Source organism: Callionymus lyra, chromosome 6 (assembly GCF_982586985.1).
Source record: "Callionymus lyra chromosome 6, fCalLyr1.hap1.1, whole genome shotgun sequence".
Lineage (NCBI taxonomy): Eukaryota > Metazoa > Chordata > Actinopteri > Syngnathiformes > Callionymidae > Callionymus > Callionymus lyra.
In genome coordinates, this window is record NC_141823.1 from 19,370,945 (window position 1) to 19,388,477 (window position 17,533).

The following is a 17,533-nucleotide window of genomic DNA, read 5'->3' on the forward strand; positions in this document are numbered from 1 at the left end:
TAACTGAACATTTTCTTTTTTTAATGTGAAAAAAATCCAGGACAAAAGAGACATCTGTGTTTCTTGCATGTACAGACCTTACATGTGACATCACTTAATAAAAACACGTTTTTTTAAGCTGCTGTCTGGTGACTGGAAGCCAAGTTTGGCAAATACATTTTCTTTAAGAATCTATACATTTATTTCTATCACAGAGCAGAGAATATACTAACACAAAGACAACTATTTACACCTACAGGTCATTAAGCAATTAACCAATCCCACATATCTGTACGAATATGTAATCTAATCAAATAAACGGAATGTTCAGTAATTCAATCTGCCTTAGTCAAGAAAACAATATGATGAGGATGGCTGTTTCCGCAGGGTTTGGACCTGTTGAAACTCCGCCCATTGGTTCTGCAGCGAGCACCATTTGAGATATTCTTTCTTCCAGTAGGTGGCAGTAACCAAGAAAGTGGCTGCTATACTGCCTTGTCAAAATAAAAGAAGAAGAGGACGTACACAACAACAACAAGGAAGTCGATTTTCAAGGTAAACTCTTGCGATGATTATTCAAACGCTGTATATACATACATACATGTATTATATCAACGTAAGTCAGTGTATTATTGAATACAACAGACGGTTGTCTTCATCGCAAATAAAGAATGTTATTTAGCAAGTCACGATAGTTTGATAACAAACATATGTAGATTAGCATTGCGGCTCAATATATTACAAACATAATGTCTACCTTTTGTTTGTCAACTTAAACCAGGCTTGTATTTGTGACGTTCCACCCTCAGTTGTATGTGTGATATGTATATAGACATAAACAACTTGTGTTTGCTATGTTGCAGTATTTATGGAAGGCTCCAAGTCGTCGAGCTCAACGATGCAGGTCAGCTTCGTGTGCCAGCGCTGCTGCCAGCCGCTCAAACTCGACACTTCCTTCAATGTTCTCGATCGCTTAACTATCCAGGAGCTCACAGGTTCGTACTTCTAGATCAACTATATCTGGACATCTGACCCATCTATTTAAATTCCCCTTTAGCTCCTGTAGTGACCATAACTCCAATTAAACAGACAGACAGCAATGAAGAGACATCGACAGAGGTAAGTGAATAAATAACCTTAGAAAAAAAGTAAATTAAAGTTAAATTCAAGTGAAATATTAGTATATTTATTTTACACTAATATTTAAGTCGTATACTTGAAGATTAGTTTAAGATTAAGTTAGCATTTGACAGCCCCTTTTCAAAAATAAGTATAGTCAAGTGTACTAGGAGTATGTTTATTTTATACCAAACTCTGAGTACTTAATTTTACTTTTGACTTTCAAAATAATGCACCGATGTATAAATATATTCAAGTATACTTCATAAAATGTACCTTAAGTACAGTATACTACTTTTGTCTTTGGACAACTGTGTTATTACGGTGATCCAGAAGTAAACTGCAGAGGATTATGGGTGTGGGTGATGGGTTCAAGACAACAGAGTTTTGGTGTCATAGATTCACACATTTAAGTATAAATTTACACGTGTATGATCATGTAGTGCTGCAGTTTGCGTTAATAGCAAATAGTATTTGTTCTCATTTGCATCTCCCTTTACAAACATGACTTCATCCTTGTCCTATATTTTGAAGAAACTACATAAACACTGATACCCCTTTGCAAGTAACCCATACTTGGTCTGTCTTTTCTGAAAACTATTGAGGAGATATATAAGCATGTGGATCTCTTTGATTCAGAATCTATTCCCCAGGTGTGACAAGTTTATCAGGAGAATGTATAGTAGGTACAGCGTTTCCTAAAGATGAGGACGTTACGAAATGTTTCCTGAATAATTCTGTAACTCTGTATTAATGCAGCATCTGTTTTGGTTTGCTGTAACTAAGTCATTACTTTCTCTTCAGGAAAACTTTGTAGAAACCAGGCAAGATGGAGTTTCAAGACGATACATCCCACCAGCACGGTGAGAGATGGTTGTTCTTTGTAGTTGACATTACCAGTGTTTCCTGTAGCTGCTTTGGTTTTCCTTTACATTAAACATGAAAACCCATCACCCCTGTTAGTCGTGTAGAGCTTAAGTTAACAGTTTATTTTTTAATGTTTATCTTTTTTAGCAGCATGATGTCCACAGAGAGCACAAATAGCTTCACTCTCATTGGAGAGGCGTCTGATGGTGGCACCATGGAGAACCTCAGCCGAAGACTCAAGGTAACGGTGTCAGTTTGTTTGGCAACTCAAGATTTAAATTGTCAGTGTTAAGCGTCTAGTTGCTACGCTCTTATTATAATAAAGAAAAACCTTAAAGGAAATGGTAAAGTCCAAACCTGGGCTGGACAAAAGCATTTCCTCAGGGGCCACATTATATAGTCTGACTGTTGTGAGCGGCCCTCAAGCCAAATATGAAATGTCAAATGTCAAAATAATTAATATTGTAAATATAATTGGCCTTATACAACTGCAGGACCTTGTTTTTCCATGATCTAGACAGGGTTGCAGCAGTGCCATCAATGGCTCCATCTTAAGTCCTGACTGAATATAAAAGGGTACTATGAGGAGGAGGTTATTGGTTTCTGAAAAAAAATTTGGAACTAAAATGGTTCCCACTATTGTCTGTAACCTTGTAAAAGGTCAAGATAAAACTGATAACACAACAGGAGTTCCAGAAAATCAAGGAAAAGCCTGAACAAATAAAAAGATGTTTCTTAAAGGAGTCAATATACTTTATTGACTATTGCTTTGATTGTTTAAGCGCTTTGTGACCCTGGTCTGGAAAAGCGCTATATAAATAAAAATTACTTACTTACTTACGTAAAGGCTGTTAAGAAACCTGATGGATTAAGCACTTCTGTTTTGACTCTTCTCAGGTAACCAGTGACCTGTTTGACATCATGTCAGGCCAGACAGACGTGGACCACCCTCTGTGCGAGGAGTGCACCGAGACACTTCTAGACCACCTGGACACGCAGCTCAACATCACTGAGAACGAGTGTCAGAACTACAAGTGAGCTGTGAGGCTGCACGTCTGAAAGATGTGATGGTAACACGATTCTCTGTGCGTGTTCTCCAGGCAGTGTCTGGAGCTGCTTTCCACCCTGAAGGTGGAACAGGAGGACAGCCTATTGACTGAGCTGCAGCATCTAAAGGAGGAGGAGAAGGCTCTGGTGCAGGAGCTGGAGGCTGTGGAGGAGCAGAGGGCAGCAGTAGCCCAGGACCTGGGCCAGAGCAAGAGCCAGTCCCAGCAGCTGGACACGGAGGAGCTGCAGTGAGTATCTTGGTGCTGTGGAGGTGGAGGAGGATGGGGAGGAGACACGTTCACGCTGCGATCTGCTTCCTCAGGTACCAAAAGGAGTACAGCGAGTTCAAGCGGCAGCAGCTGGAGTTGGACGACGAGCTGAAGAGTGTTGACAATCAGATGCGATACTGCCAGATTCAACTGGACCGACTGAAGAAGACCAACGTCTTCAACGCAACCTTCCACATCTGGTACTTATATTTGGGTCTTAATTGTCTTATAGCAGGTCCAGCTTCTAAAATCCAAACCACGACGGCCCCAGCTCTCCATCAATGACTGACTAACTGTGTGTGTGTGTTTGCAGGCACAGTGGACAGTTCGGAACCATCAACAACTTCCGTCTGGGTCGTCTCCCCAGCGTCCCCGTCGAGTGGAACGAGATCAACGCAGCGTGGGGGCAGACGGTGCTACTACTGCACGCTCTGTCCAATAAGATGGGGCTGCGCTTCCAGAGGTACGCACACACAATCACACACACGGAGGAGAGAAAGTCGAGAGACTAATGTGTGTTTTCTCAGGTATCGTCTTGTCCCATATGGAAACCACTCATACCTGGAGTCATTGATAGACAAGTCAAAGGTAATTACTTAAATACATTTTTAAAAAGTCCTGTCAACAGCTTACACTCACGTGTGTGAACAGGAACTTCCACTTTACTGTTCTGGAGGCCTGAGGTTCTTCTGGGACAACAAGTTTGACCACGCAATGGTGGCTTTCCTGGACTGTGTGCAGCAGTTTAAAGAGGAAGTGGAGAAAGGAGACACTGGATTCTGTCTACCATACAGGTGAGGGTCCAAGTCCAGTCTGAGGTGCTGTGAATGAGTGATTTTTGAGGCAGTTTTTTGTCCAATCTACTCTGGGTGGGGGAATCTGCTTTTGTGAAGACTCAGTAAGAGTTCTTTCTCCTCAGGATGGACGTGGAGAAGGGCAAGATCGAGGACACCGGCGGCAGCGGCGGCTCTTACTCCATCAAAACTCAGTTCAATTCGGAGGAGCAGTGGACCAAAGCACTCAAGTTCATGCTGACCAATCTGAAGTGGGGGCTGGCCTGGGTCACCTCGCAGTTCTACAACAGATAGACCTACTGGACTAGTCCAGGTGTTTGACATCTGGAGGAGATGACATCAGTCACCGGGGACTTGTAAATACTCATCTTTCGGTTGATTTCGCATACATCTTTAGACAAACATTTCAATGTTTTTTTTTCTCTGTGTTGCACAAGTGATTTATGGATTGTGTAGCTCTATAAACCATAAGCCCAGTTCTGACCCATTTCTTGATGTAAATAAACCCAAATAGTGTTTCTTAGCCAAATAAAACATTATTGGTGACATCTTTGCATTGACTGGTGTTTTATGATGAAGAAAGGAATGATGTTTTGTTTCTCCTCTCATCCACTGACCAATTGAACAAAGATTTTCAAAATTGAACAACTTTTATTTTATGGTTTTCAGAATAAGCTGTGTCGACAATAATACTTTTTAATTATAGAAGCTCATTATTCAGGTTAACAAAAAGACCGGGGGGGGGGGAAGGGTCAGAGGGAGGAGGGCGTTCTCAGGAGAAACATCGCCCAACGGTCCATTCAGCAGCACTTTTGTCCGTCCCTCCTCTGTTGCCGAGGCCATACTTCAGTCAGCTTTCAACTTTGGTTGTCAAGACTGGGAGCACTTCTGAAAGCACTTGACCGCCAACGATGCAAGTGGAGGATTATGGGATGTCTTTCGAGGACATCAAGCTTCTGAAGGCAGGTGATATCCACACTCACCTGCCGATTGTGCAAATATTCAGGTGCTCTCGAGGACGACTCGCTCCAGAAGTCTGTTAGTGCATGCAAATCTTTGGGTTTTACCGAGCCCACGTTGCAGTTTCTAGATCCTGCTGGATGGTGGTGGAGAACACACACACACAGCATCAACAAAGCCACCAGTTTTTGTTTTTTTCACCCCCATCTAAACTCATGCCCTTCAGCCTTACGGACACAACTTCAGGGGGAAACTTTTCTTGCCGACCCGAGCGGGTCTCTGCGCCCATCAGTTGGAGGCACTGTTGTTGAAGGAGGTGGAGGGGAATGGAGGCGTGACGGCGGCGTTGTTGCTGTTGGCCAGGGTCTTCCTGATGTGTGGCATTAGGAAGGGGTCGCTGGCCAGCTGCAGCACGTCTATACGGTCCTCTTTGTGATACGCCAGGCAGCGGCGGATGAAAGCCTGGAGAAAGGGAGACAAAGGTGTCGAGTTTGGACCTGAACAATACATGTTTTCTCTCACATGTGATTTGAATTGACTTTCATTAATAGTTGCAAAATGGCCACTGAGCTGTCACATCATCAGCAGGTTGACAAAAATACACAATATATCAGGGGCGTGAGACAATATTTTCCCAGTATTTAACAGCACTTTATTGATTTTTTTTCTTTTAATCACATATAGTGTGTGTAAAAATAAAATGATTAGATTTTAAAATTTACAATTAACATGCAAATATTCACAGTGTTTATTCTTTTGGGTTGCAGTTAAACTTCCAGCCGCTAGGTGGGAGCAGTCATCGGGTCCTCCACAGTTAAAAGAACAATGAAATCCCCCAAGATGACTGAGGTCAAGAGGATACAGTAGACTCCAGCAGCTTTTAAAGCATATCTTTGGAAGTATTTTAACATATAAAAGTAGTTATGAATTCAAATGTCATGTGATCTGTAAATTCTGCAACACCAGAGTCAAGAACTTGGACACAACTACAAATATATCCGTGTTACTACAGTATCATTATACATCATATTGTTGCTCCTGTATCATGATACGCATCGTATCGCCATATTCTCGACAACAAACACCCCTACAATATACAAAACCTTGCACATGGTTTAACAACCAACCTTGGCTTCTGAGGTGACCGCAGGTTTGGGGGGAAACTGAACCTCAGTAGCTTTAAGGATGGTGTTCTCCTGGAGGATGTCCTGCTGAGACTGGTTGTGACCAAATGGCTGAAGAAGCACAGAAAGTGTCAGGACGAAGGGAGACTAAAACAGCGGGTCAGGCGGTGGCCTACCTTGCGTCCATATAAGCTCTGGTAAAATATCACCCCGACTGACCACACGTCCACCTTGTTAGAGATCTTTGGAGGCTCGGAGCCCACCACAAAACACTCGGGTGGGAGGTACCTGAGGGTTACACAAGATCATTCATTTCTGGACTCTTCACGTGGTGTCCATTTTAAGCTTGTGTCACAACTGTAGTCTAATTCCTGGCATTACCAGTAGGTCCCGGCTCCCTGTGAGGTCAGCTCCATCCCCTCTGCAGAGCTGTAGCTTTCATCATCCATGATCTTGGACAGGCCGAAGTCTGTGACCTTGATCTCGCCACAAGCCGACCCGTTCACCAGCAGGATGTTTCCTGCAAACAGCAGACTCGGGTCAGCCCTGACCGGCAGCATCATAAACATGTTTCTGTCTCAGTACCAGGCTTGAGGTCGTAGTGGATGATGGCCGGTCGGATCTGGTTCAGGTACTTGAGAGCGTTGACTATTTGCATGACAATGGACCGGCCCTCCTTCTCGCTCATGAGTTTGTTCTGCTTCAAGTAGAAGTCCAGGTCGTTTCCCTCGCAGTACTCCAGCACTGTGCAGAACCTGATGGAGCATCAGCGTTCAGTTCTCTTTGTGTTACATCAGTCACTCTTACAGAAGCAGTTTCCCCTGATGTGGGTTTGCATCCGACACTCATACGAGCAGCACAGAACATGAAGAGAGGTTTGGGGTGCTTACGAGTCTGTGTCCAGAGAGAAGTAGTCGTACAGCTTGACTATTCGAGGGTGGTCAAGTTCTTTGTGGATTCTGTATTCTCTGCAGGCGTGTCTGGAAGTAGATACAAACATGTAGATGAATAAAACGGGACTGAGTGAAAACAAGCTTGTTGTCTCACTTGTGGTAGTTTTGCTTCTTCTCCTCTCGCCAGTTCTTGTTGAGCTGATGGATTTTAACGGCGACGTATCTTTGCTCAGTCAAGTCAAACGCCTGACGATATGAACAAAAACACATGGAGTTTAAAGAAGGAGATTTTCAATTTTTCACACAAGGTTTTTTAAATTTAACATCCGGTACCTTATAAACTTCACTGAAGCCTCCTCTTCCGAGTAAATGTAGCAGCAGATATCTGTCGTTCAACGTGGGATTATCCTTAAAACTGCAGAGACAACGTACGTTTCATTCACTGGACTCTCATCACTGTATATATATTCACTCAGTTGCAGCACATGCCAACAGACGATGACTTACTGGGACTTGTCTTCGTTGTGGATCCTCTTCAGCTCTCGTATGTGCAGGTTTCTGACTCGCTCCAGGTGCTCCAACTCTGTCTGGATCTCCGCCTCTTCCTATTGAAGACCAACTGTTAACAGAACTCACATGAAGAATACAGAGAATATATATATATTTACATCACCTTTTTGAGATAAACGATACGTAGTTTGAAAATCTCCTCCTGCTCGTGATATTCTGCTAGTGACAATCTGTGCAAATGGAGAATGAACTGATCAACATATTGACAAACATCATCTCTAAACACTCTTCCTTGGATGGGTTTTATATCGTGACACCTGAATTATTCTGTCAACAACCAATTTTTAGATGCCAGTCAAGGGAATTTTAACACCCTTGTCCAGTCTAAATGACACCATACTTCTTTGGGGAAGCAAGAGGAGCGACCATTGGCTTCACCTGCAGCCATGCTTTGCAGATAATGAAGATAATGCTTTCCAATGATAAGGCCTTTTAAAATCATCATGCACAAGACAACTTTGACTCTGAGTTGATTGAACCTTAGCATTAAGCAGCTGCTCTTAATCTTTTAATAGCTGGGGGCGGCAGGACGGTGGAGTCTTACGTATCATTTCATCGTATGGGTTGTACGTTGGCTCTATTAAAGCACTTTTAATTGTGGTTTTATTTAATTTGATATGTTATTTCTAGTGGGATTTATAAATGTGTTTCCATTTTCAACTTTCTTTCTGTACCATTTATATTCCAATGCACATTATATACAGTATATATATATATATATATATATATATATATATGGATGATGAGCTAGGGTTCTTACACTTCATTCTCCTGGCCATTGTTGCGGCTCTTTCTCTTCTGCTCGATGCTGTGTGGGGGGGTCTGTGCCATGATGGGTGGTTTCTTCTTTCCCAGCAGCTTCCTCTGTCGCTCAATATCCTCCCGCTGCGAGTTGACCCGCTCCTGTTGCCTGGAGCGAACGAGTAAATGAATGCTGGTTTATGTCTTCTTGAGAGCAGAAGATGTGTTTCAGGTACTGACTTGATGAGGTTTTGGAAGGCAAAGCCATCCGTCCACTGCTCGGTGAAGGATGCTCCATGGCGTACAGTAGTGAAGTGGCCCAGACGCAGGCGGTCCTGCATGCTCTTGTCCCGACAAGCCCTTTTCTCCTGCTTTGACTACGTGAAGCATCAGAATCAACAAGTTAAACAGCTTTAAGAAAACCAGAAAGACTTATGTCAGACTTTCACCTTTTCTACCAGCAGCTTCTTGCTCATGGTCACACACTTGTTTAGTTGATCTTTAAAACGCTCCAGCATCTTCTGCTGCTCATCTACCTGTCGCCTCAAATCACAGTTGGCCTGGAAAAGATTTGGATCTTAATTTTCCACCAGATCTGAATATCTTCCATCAGGAGAAATACACCACACTAAACACACTTTTTTTTGTTGAGATGAAAATGACAAAGAAACCATATTAAACATTTTACCAGTTTGTTCGGCTTTATTTTTTCATCACCAGATACAGAGAACTATTAAAAAAAGATATACATCTTGTGTATTTTCATACCCTCAGTAAGTCGTCAATGCGTCCCTCTTTCTTCTCAAGGTCAGAGTTCTTGTTTTTTTCCAGAGCCATCAGTTTCAGCAGTGTCAGTTCAGACTGAAGCAGAAGAAGGAATGCAACAACAAGTTAAACGAGATAATCTGGTAGAGGCGATGTTGTGAGAAAGCTTAAATAAACCAAAATAATAAAATAGTGTTAATCCACTTTAAACGCATAGAAAGGAAATATACATATTATGCATTTTCCAATGTGTTAAGGGAAAATGCATAAAGTAGTAGTAGTAACAATTCCATCTTACACTCCAAAAAAATTAAAAAAAGTAAAAAAAATTACAAATTATATTTGATTTTTATTCTTTTTTGCTACAATATAAAAATAATAATCTCTATTTATATAGCGCCTTTCTAGACCAGGGTCACAAAGCGCTTTGACAGCCATTTACACATACTGATGGGAGTAGGCTGCACCACATGGCGCCGAATCTGCCCTCAGGAGCAATCAGGGTAAAGTGTCTTGCTCAGGGACACAACGACACAACTTTTCTGGAGCTGGGATTGAACCTGCAACCTTTTGGACTGCAGGCAACCACTCTACCATCTGAGCTATGACGCCCCCTAAAAATGGATTAGGGTTTGCATTTGAAATCAAAACTGCACATTTGGTCTAAATGAAAAAGTACGTTACACTAAAGTTTAGAAAAGACCAAATGAAGTTAAGCTAAATGTTCCCATTTTAAAGCACCATGAATGAAAATGCTAATAAACAGAGGGGAACATTCTTACCTGGGTGGCTTTGTGGGAGCAGGGGTGTGCGGGGGCCATTTTGATAGAGCTGCAAGAGGAGGAGTCAGTATGGATGGAGCCAATGGACGAGGGGCTGCTGTGCTGAAACTGCATCACAAAAACAGATGTTAGGAGCAGTAGGTACGAAGAACATGCATCAAAAATTGATGAAGCACAATGTGTGTATTGAAGCACTGCCTGACGGACAACAGTCTCACTTAGAGAGCGACAGTCTAACTCAACAAACAAACACTCATCTTAGGAAGAATCATCAGACATGTTTATTGGATTGAACATTTTGCAGCACATATCAGACACATTTAAGCTCACCTCAAAATAATCACTTATTTTCTGCCCTCTTCCTTTTCCTGCAAAGCACAACAGAGAAATGTCAAGAATTATGTTATGTTACACTCTTAGGCACCTGCTGTACTTGAAGAAAAAGTTGTTCCTTATCATTTTGCACCATAGTTGAACTTTTAATAGATTGATCTGCTGGACATTAATGACAGATTAATCCTTTGACAGCGACAAAATCCTGAGCAATGCAAAGGCTGGTCTTGAAGTGAAGAAAAGTGAAGAGCTAAGACACATTGAACAAACTGTTCAACTGTTTTCTCTTCCAAATAGTATTAAAAAAATGTATTGGAAACATATAATTAGACATTATCTCGGCCGACACATAGTACATACCAAAACAAGACCCAAATTTAAGCAAGCTAAACAGGACATACAATGTTATCGGGGTACTTTTCTATTCCTTATTATGCAAGCTGAAAAACATTTCTCTATCAGAAATGGTTAATCCATCGATATGGACAACCAAACTGTTTATAAGCAAAAGTACTCACCCATGCTGTTACTGTCATACGCATCCACTTTTCTCTTCCTGCTTCTCGGCTCACTAGTCTTTTTTTCTGGTGTCTGTGGGAGAGGAGTCAAAACACAAATATATCTCATGTTTTCATATTTCAAGACTCCAAGACACCAACAGCCGACTTGCACTGTATAAGAATGATGAAGGGAATATGTCGTCATTTCTTAATGATAACCAGGTAGGTTGATTGTTTGAAACATGATCCATTTTATTTTGATTTTTGTTTTGAACCTGAAACGTTTCCAGAGAGTAAAGGAAAAAACTTCCAATCAGCATTATTTCTTGAAGGTTCAAACATTCATACACTTAACTGGAACTTTGATCTGGTGTTTTAATTGGTCAAAATAATAATTATTGTATAATGAGCATTTCTAATATAAAACACATTAGCTGTGTTAGCCTCAGTTTATGAGTCAAACCATTTAGAATGCTCCTAAGGCTCCTATGGCTCTTAAGACGTTAACCCTGGTTTAGAAAAATGTTCAATTATGTTAACAATACTAAACACACATATGGACAATATAAGGACGTATACATTTTTTATTCTAAGAAACTACTGACCTCAGGCTCTTTGTCACTGAGTGATCCTGCACTGCACAGAGACTGGTTCGATGATTCGCTGTTGCCAGAGTTCTGAGGAAGAAAAGGCAAAAAACAAAAATAAATACCCATTAATGTTGCAGTTGGAAATGCACTTTGGTTAGAGCTTTTAAAAGCATCAATTTTACTCTTGGATAATTCATTTTCCTTATCTTATCTAAAACACTGACGTCATTATAGGTCACAATATAAACATGAACATTAATCTAATTTGTGTGAGAGACAATCATCCTGCAGTTAGAATGTGCCGTCCCTGAGAGCTTTGCTTCTAGAAATAAAAAGACAAGCTACGGTTTGAGATTAGTCACATGTTGTGTCTTAACAGAGTGTTCATCGTTCAGTCAGTACAAATTAAACTGATCCCTGCTCAGCAAGAGAGAGCCGGTCTTGCGTTTCTACTTACTTCATTTGTTAACAACATCCTGAGATACTCATTCTTAACCTGTAACATACGATATACTGAGAAAACAAAAAACAAAAAATTCCTAAGGATAGATCTGAGTGTTTGTGCAACACAATCTGACTTGTGTAGTGGTAGTTATGAACAGGTACAAACCTTTGCCACACCAAGTCCAGTGAATCGTGCCTCCAGCAACTCCTGCCTGCGTGGATCTAGGCTCAGAGCCTGGCTGTTATCCATCATGTCTTGAAAGAGAGCAAACAAAGGATTAATTGGACAATCATATCACCTTGATTCATCATTTCAGGTAACATGAAGTTTGGATTCAAGTCTTTTTGCTGTATAAGAGAATACACCGGTAGTTTAAAGACCATTTGAGCATTGTACTGTTGAAACATATTGACATATTTGATATTATCATAAAGTCACCCACTCCATGCTCGTTCCCATGATCTACAGAGACGGAGTACAGGCTTAACATGAATTTCATCAGAAGTTTCCAATCAAACAATAAAATGTGTTTTATTCTTTAAAAAAAAAAAGATTTTTTAAGTTGATATTTTATTCATAACTTTTTGTTTATTTTCTGTATTTTGATGTGAAGATTTTTATTCCATCTGTTGAATAAAGATACCTAGCTCTGCCTGCACTGACAGAAAACTGGACCTGAGGTGTTTTCACCTATGTCATGAATTTTCCAGTAACCCGGATGCGCAGCCATTTTGGAGATACTCGGTTCAAACACACTGGCCGAATGAACATAAACATGCAATAGAGAGACGTCCAAGACCACATGAAAGCTTCTCAAAACAAACTTGAGATGCAAAGGACTACAGGGAACGACTTGGTCAGCAGCATGGGCCAAGACATTAAAAAAAAGCCTTTTATTGGTACAGACCCATACGAATTTGAGTGGACAAACATGGACATCGGAGCGCAACTGATTTTTTTTATCAACACAGGATTGTGAAAAATCGTAATGTATGACCATATTAATATTTTATAAGACCCCTAAAAGGAAGGAAGAGTCATCCATAGATCTAAGGAAGATTCACCCATAGATCTAAGGAAGATTCATCCATAGATCTAAGGAAGATTCATCCATAGAGCTGAAGAAGATTCATCCGTAGATTTAAGGAAGAGTCATCCATAGATTTAAGGAAGAGTCATCCATAGATCTAAGGAAGAGTCATCCATAGATCTGAACAACAGTCATCCATAGATTTAAGAAAGAGTCATCCATAGATCTAAGGAAGATTCATCCATAGATCTGAACAACAGTCATCCACAGATTTAAGGAAGAGTCATCCATAGATCTAAGGAAGTCATCCATAAATCTAAGGAAGAGTCATCCATAGATCTAAGGAAGAGTCATCCATAGATCTGAAGAAGATTCATCCATAGATCTAAGGAAGAATCATGCATAGAGCTAAGGAAGAATCATCCATAGTTCTAAGGAAGATTCATCCACAGATCTAAGGAAGATTCATCCACAGATCTAAGGAAGATTCATCCATAGAGCTAAGGAAGATTCATCCATAGAGCTGAAGAAGATCCATCCATAGATATAAGGAAGAGTCATTCATAGATCTAATAAAGATTAATCCACAAATCTAAGGAACATTCATCCATAGATCTAAGGAAGAATCATCTATAGATCTAAGGAAGAATCATCCATAGATCTAAGGAAGAATCATCCATAGATCTAAGGAAGATTCATCCATAGATCTGAAGAAGATTCATTCATAGATCTAAGTAGGAGTTCATCCATAGATCTAAGGAAGATTCATCAATAAATGCTGACAACAACATTGTTTTACAAAAACATGAATAGTTTTTATACGCATCTGTGGGATTAAATCACTAGAATACATTGATATTATGGTGTAAATGCATCATTGAAGGGCCGGTTTATCCGTAAATGTCATGACCAGGAAGTGTGAAGACATGTTACGAGGCTAAAGATGCACTGAGTCGCCAAGTTAGCATGAAAACAGCAGCCATGCTAACAACAGCTGATGCTCACCTGGAGAAACTTACGAGTCACTCACCAACAGACTTCCTGTCGGTCCACTCGGAACAACCGTGCATCCTCGAAACAGTCCGAAACAAAGAGAGCCATGGGCGTCAATAAACTTCAGGCCAGGGAAGACATAGGTTAGCTTAGCAAAAAACGCTAGCTAGGAAGTGCGGTGTGGCCGGTGCTTGGCACTGGTGTCATCCGGACAGGAGGCCTTGATCCTCGGGCTTTCCTCGACGAAGTCCCGGTGCTGAGGCGCGACCCGAAACTGCAGCTGACGACCCTCGGAAATTCCTGCCAGCAAGTGCTGTCACATCTCCGGCTTTGTTGTTTTTCTTTTGTCGTGGGCGATCGATGGCGTTACATCGGCACAAGTTCAGTCACCTTGTTGGAGTCCATTCTCCAGGCGCAGGCAAAGATCACAGCAGCGGGTCCAGGAGAGTCCCAGTCCTCCCATTAACCGTTAGTGCACAGGTCAGACGCCCGGCGAGTCACGGGGTCACGGGGAGAAACTGTCAACATTGACACAGTCAATGTTGACAAGTCAAAAAAGTGCCAACCCTGACAAGAATAATAAAATTGAAAAAAAAAATGGTCCAGTGTTATTCTATTTTGTTGTGGCCCCTTATGACATCTAAAGGAAAAAACCCATGTATTCATTTTGATGTTTTATTACTAGTTAAACACTTTTTTTAATCAAATATTTTTTCTTAACTTATATAAAGTACAATTATACATAGCAATACATAAGAATATTGTTCATCTTTAAAAAACTATTAAGATGCATTGTATTTGTTTTTGTAGCTGTTAACATTTCTTAAGTGTTCAGATTATATTTAGTGTTTTTGTTTTTTCTATTTTTTTGCCATCAAGTATAGGAGTCTGATACGTGACTTTGTGTACTAGAGTGAGAGGAGCCACTTGCAGCTGAACAGCTCAAAGAACAAGGAGCTGGTCTTGGACTTCGGGAGGTCCAGGACAAAACCACGTCCAGTGTCCATCAGAGGCGACGAGGTGGAGATAGTTGACAACTATAAGTACCTCGGTGTGTGGATGGACAGTAAACTGGACTGGTCCTGCAACACAGACCATGTGTATAAGACATTTCTGAGGAGGCTCCGTATTTAACATCTGCAGGAAACTCCTCTGCATGTTCTACCAGTCTGTGGTGATCAGTGTCCTCTTCTATGCTGTGGTGTGTTGGGGTGGAAATGTGTCCAAGAGGAGTGTCAACAGGTTGGACAGGTTGATCAGGAGGGCTGGCTCTGTGGTTGGCATGAAGCTGGACTCACTGGTGACAGTTGCAGAGAGGAGATCACTGGACAAACTACTGTCCATCATGGATGAAGACAGTCATCCTCTGAACACTGTCATCAGTGAGCAGAGAAGCAGAATGAGTGCATGGATGCTCCTTCCCAGGTGCAAAACAAATAGACTCAGGGACTCATTCCTCGGGCTATTAAGTTGTACAATTCTGATTTCGGGGGCAGGAGTGGAGCGAAAGTATCATGCTGTTCTATTCTATGTTAGTCTTTGTATCCTTTGTCTTTGTTGTTTTCCCTTGAATTATGTTCTTTGTCTTTATCTTTAGACTTAGATTGTGTCATCTTGTTCTTTCTTTTTCTTTTTCTTTGTTCTTGTTTGGGGGTCGCCTCGCCATCATCATGCATGTTGGAAAATTTTTTTTCCTGCTGAGATGCTGCTTGGCTGCCATCTTGCAGTCCTTCCTCAGTGGGATGGTGTGGAATAAAATAATATAAATAAAGCGAGTAGGCGAGAAACCCTTGTGCACTCCAATCATGTTTTAATATTGAGTGGGTTTGTCTTGGAATTCTTTAGTACTATAACAGGAAGCATTCAATGTAGTTGAATCTTTAACATAAAAAGATGCATTGACAAAGTTTGAAACAATTTTACAATATTTAATAACGAGCTATAGTTCTGATCTTCAATCTTATTGGACCCTGAGCTTCTAGTACCTTTACATCCACATTGAGCACGACCTTATATAGAAAAGTGTGTCATGATGTCATAGCAGCTGCTTTTATCACAGCAGAGGAAGCATATAAAATAGGTGCTTAATTTAAGAAAGCAACAGTGGACCATTCAGTGGTGAGGCTTGAACAGGTTTATTTTCTTTTCCAATCAGAGGATTTGGTAAAAAATAAGATAATACCAGGCTGGCCTGGATCTTGTCCACCACTGTGAGTTGCTTCTTGAAAGCAAACACATATTTTTTTACCTGTCCATGATATCTAATTTGCAAAAATAGCTGAAAGGGGAGATGGGCGTCACAATGGCGGGGACCGTAAGTATTCCCTTGTGTCTTTTTGACAGCTTTTGTGTTGTCTAAAATGAAAGAACTCACCTTTGGAATTTCTCGCAGGCCCTAACCGTCGTTACCCACCAGTGACCTACCCACCAGCCGACGAACACGATCTATTGATTATCGCATGGAGGGAATATATAACCAGCCTTTTCAACGAGCTGAACGAGCAGCCGAATTTCATCTTGTTACAGAACGAAGCCGAGAACGCAGCCGTAGAGAACGACAACAATGTTGTGTACTTTATCATCATCGAACATGATGATGATGAAAATGGTGTCGACGACCCACCGAATCCAAACAACGGTCATGACGAACAGGAAGGCAACAACAACGACGATGAAAACGAGGAGTATGTGAGCGTCGACAACGACGCTGTCGGCATCCAAGAAAACGTTTCCAATGAGGAAAACGCCGGAAGCTCTGCTCAAGACAACCCTGAAGTTGACGATGTCGCGAGTGGTATGAGCGATCTGAATGTCGTCAGCGACAGCCAACAACACAACCACCAGGCTGACAACAACCCCAACGCCGTCATAAGCAATGTCGGCGACGTAAACGCGGAGGACGTCTCAGGCGAAAGGGTTTTACTGGAGGACGAGGATTTGAGTCTGAGTGGAGAAGAAGATCCTTTGCTCGGTGGCTCAATGGGGAGGGAACAGTGGGAAAGAGGGAATAAAATATTCTCTTACATGTTCAACACGTACAACAGCAGCAGTGAGAACGAAGATCTGGACTGCTCCGTCACCACATTCAATTATGAAAACAACGCCAGTGATGAGAGTGACGGTGAAGATCACAACACACACCTTCAAGGGTGCAGGAACAATGGTGAGGACGGGGAGTAAAAAGCTCCACGAAACTATAGTCACATTGGGGTCTTTACATGTTTTACATTTATGTTCATTATATTATGTTTAAAGGATAATAAAAAATGACTGATGGAAAAACTCCAAGGTGGTAAAGAGAAGCGTAATTCTTCAGTAGGTGTTGGTGCAATTCTAAAAAAACAAAACAACAACATTGAAATGTAAGCAAAGAATATTAACAGTAAGGTGGGCAAATAATAATAATTTCATACATTTTATGTTTATGGAATATTATAAAGAGGAAAAAAGACTCTTTAAAAAACAGATGAATTACCTCTTTTTTTTTAGATTTGTATTTATTAAATGGGGTCCCTGTCTCCCCAAATGTTGACATTGAACCAAAAACCTAAACAAATAAAGTTCTACCTAACCTAACCTAACCATGACAACTGAACCGTGACAACTGAATTAAAAAGTTTTAACACTCATGCTACAAACATCCTTTGCTGTCCTTTTATGTATTCGATTGGTTAAAAAAGTCAGACTCAGCTATATTGACCTTTGATGGTGTCACAGGGACTTTGATCACAT

At 41.1% G+C, this 17,533-nt stretch overlaps 3 protein-coding genes across 6 annotated transcripts; 2 read left to right on the forward strand and 1 right to left on the reverse strand.

The window, feature by feature from the left end:
* Positions 1-457: 457 nt before the first annotated feature.
* Positions 458-4,621, forward strand: becn1 (beclin 1, autophagy related). Of its 2 annotated transcripts, none has more exons than XM_087794079.1 (12): positions 458-534; positions 843-974; positions 1,037-1,098; positions 1,903-1,961; positions 2,113-2,206; positions 2,863-2,999; positions 3,066-3,260; positions 3,335-3,481; positions 3,595-3,744; positions 3,809-3,869; positions 3,933-4,075; positions 4,201-4,621. In XM_087794079.1, the coding sequence occupies exons 2-12, from the start codon at positions 848-850 to the stop codon at positions 4,367-4,369; spliced, it is 1,344 nt and encodes a 447-aa protein (XP_087650205.1). In that variant the 5' UTR covers positions 458-534; positions 843-847; the 3' UTR covers positions 4,370-4,621. The 2 variants fall into 2 exon arrangements, with proteins under 2 accessions (XP_087650205.1, XP_087650206.1); XM_087794080.1 differs by having other exon boundaries at positions 2,116-2,206.
* Positions 4,622-4,733: 112 nt separating this feature from the next.
* Positions 4,734-14,305, reverse strand: LOC148077419 (serine/threonine-protein kinase tousled-like 2). 3 transcript variants are annotated; one of them, XM_087794081.1, is made up of 20 exons: positions 13,839-14,305; positions 11,944-12,032; positions 11,349-11,420; positions 10,762-10,834; positions 10,241-10,278; positions 9,911-10,018; positions 9,132-9,224; positions 8,813-8,923; positions 8,604-8,740; positions 8,383-8,532; positions 7,726-7,792; positions 7,560-7,657; positions 7,386-7,467; positions 7,207-7,298; positions 7,050-7,139; positions 6,745-6,914; positions 6,541-6,679; positions 6,336-6,447; positions 6,163-6,270; positions 4,734-5,497 (listed from the first exon to the last, which is right to left on the reverse strand). In XM_087794081.1, exons 1-20 carry the CDS (start codon positions 13,876-13,878, stop codon positions 5,324-5,326), a joined length of 2,043 nt encoding a protein of 680 aa, XP_087650207.1. In that variant the 5' UTR covers positions 13,879-14,305; the 3' UTR covers positions 4,734-5,323. The 3 variants fall into 3 exon arrangements, with proteins under 3 accessions (XP_087650207.1, XP_087650210.1, XP_087650208.1); XM_087794084.1 differs by having other exon boundaries at positions 13,828-14,305; XM_087794082.1 differs by having other exon boundaries at positions 13,814-14,305.
* A 1,770-nt stretch (positions 14,306-16,075) lies between these two features.
* Positions 16,076-17,089, forward strand: LOC148077420 (uncharacterized; the record flags this gene model as incomplete). The annotated part of the gene is made up of 2 exons (XM_087793341.1): positions 16,076-16,115; positions 16,194-17,089. Coding segments are annotated over 2 exons (828 nt in total), but the record flags the coding sequence as incomplete, so codon positions are not given.
* Positions 17,090-17,533: the final 444 nt, after the last annotated feature.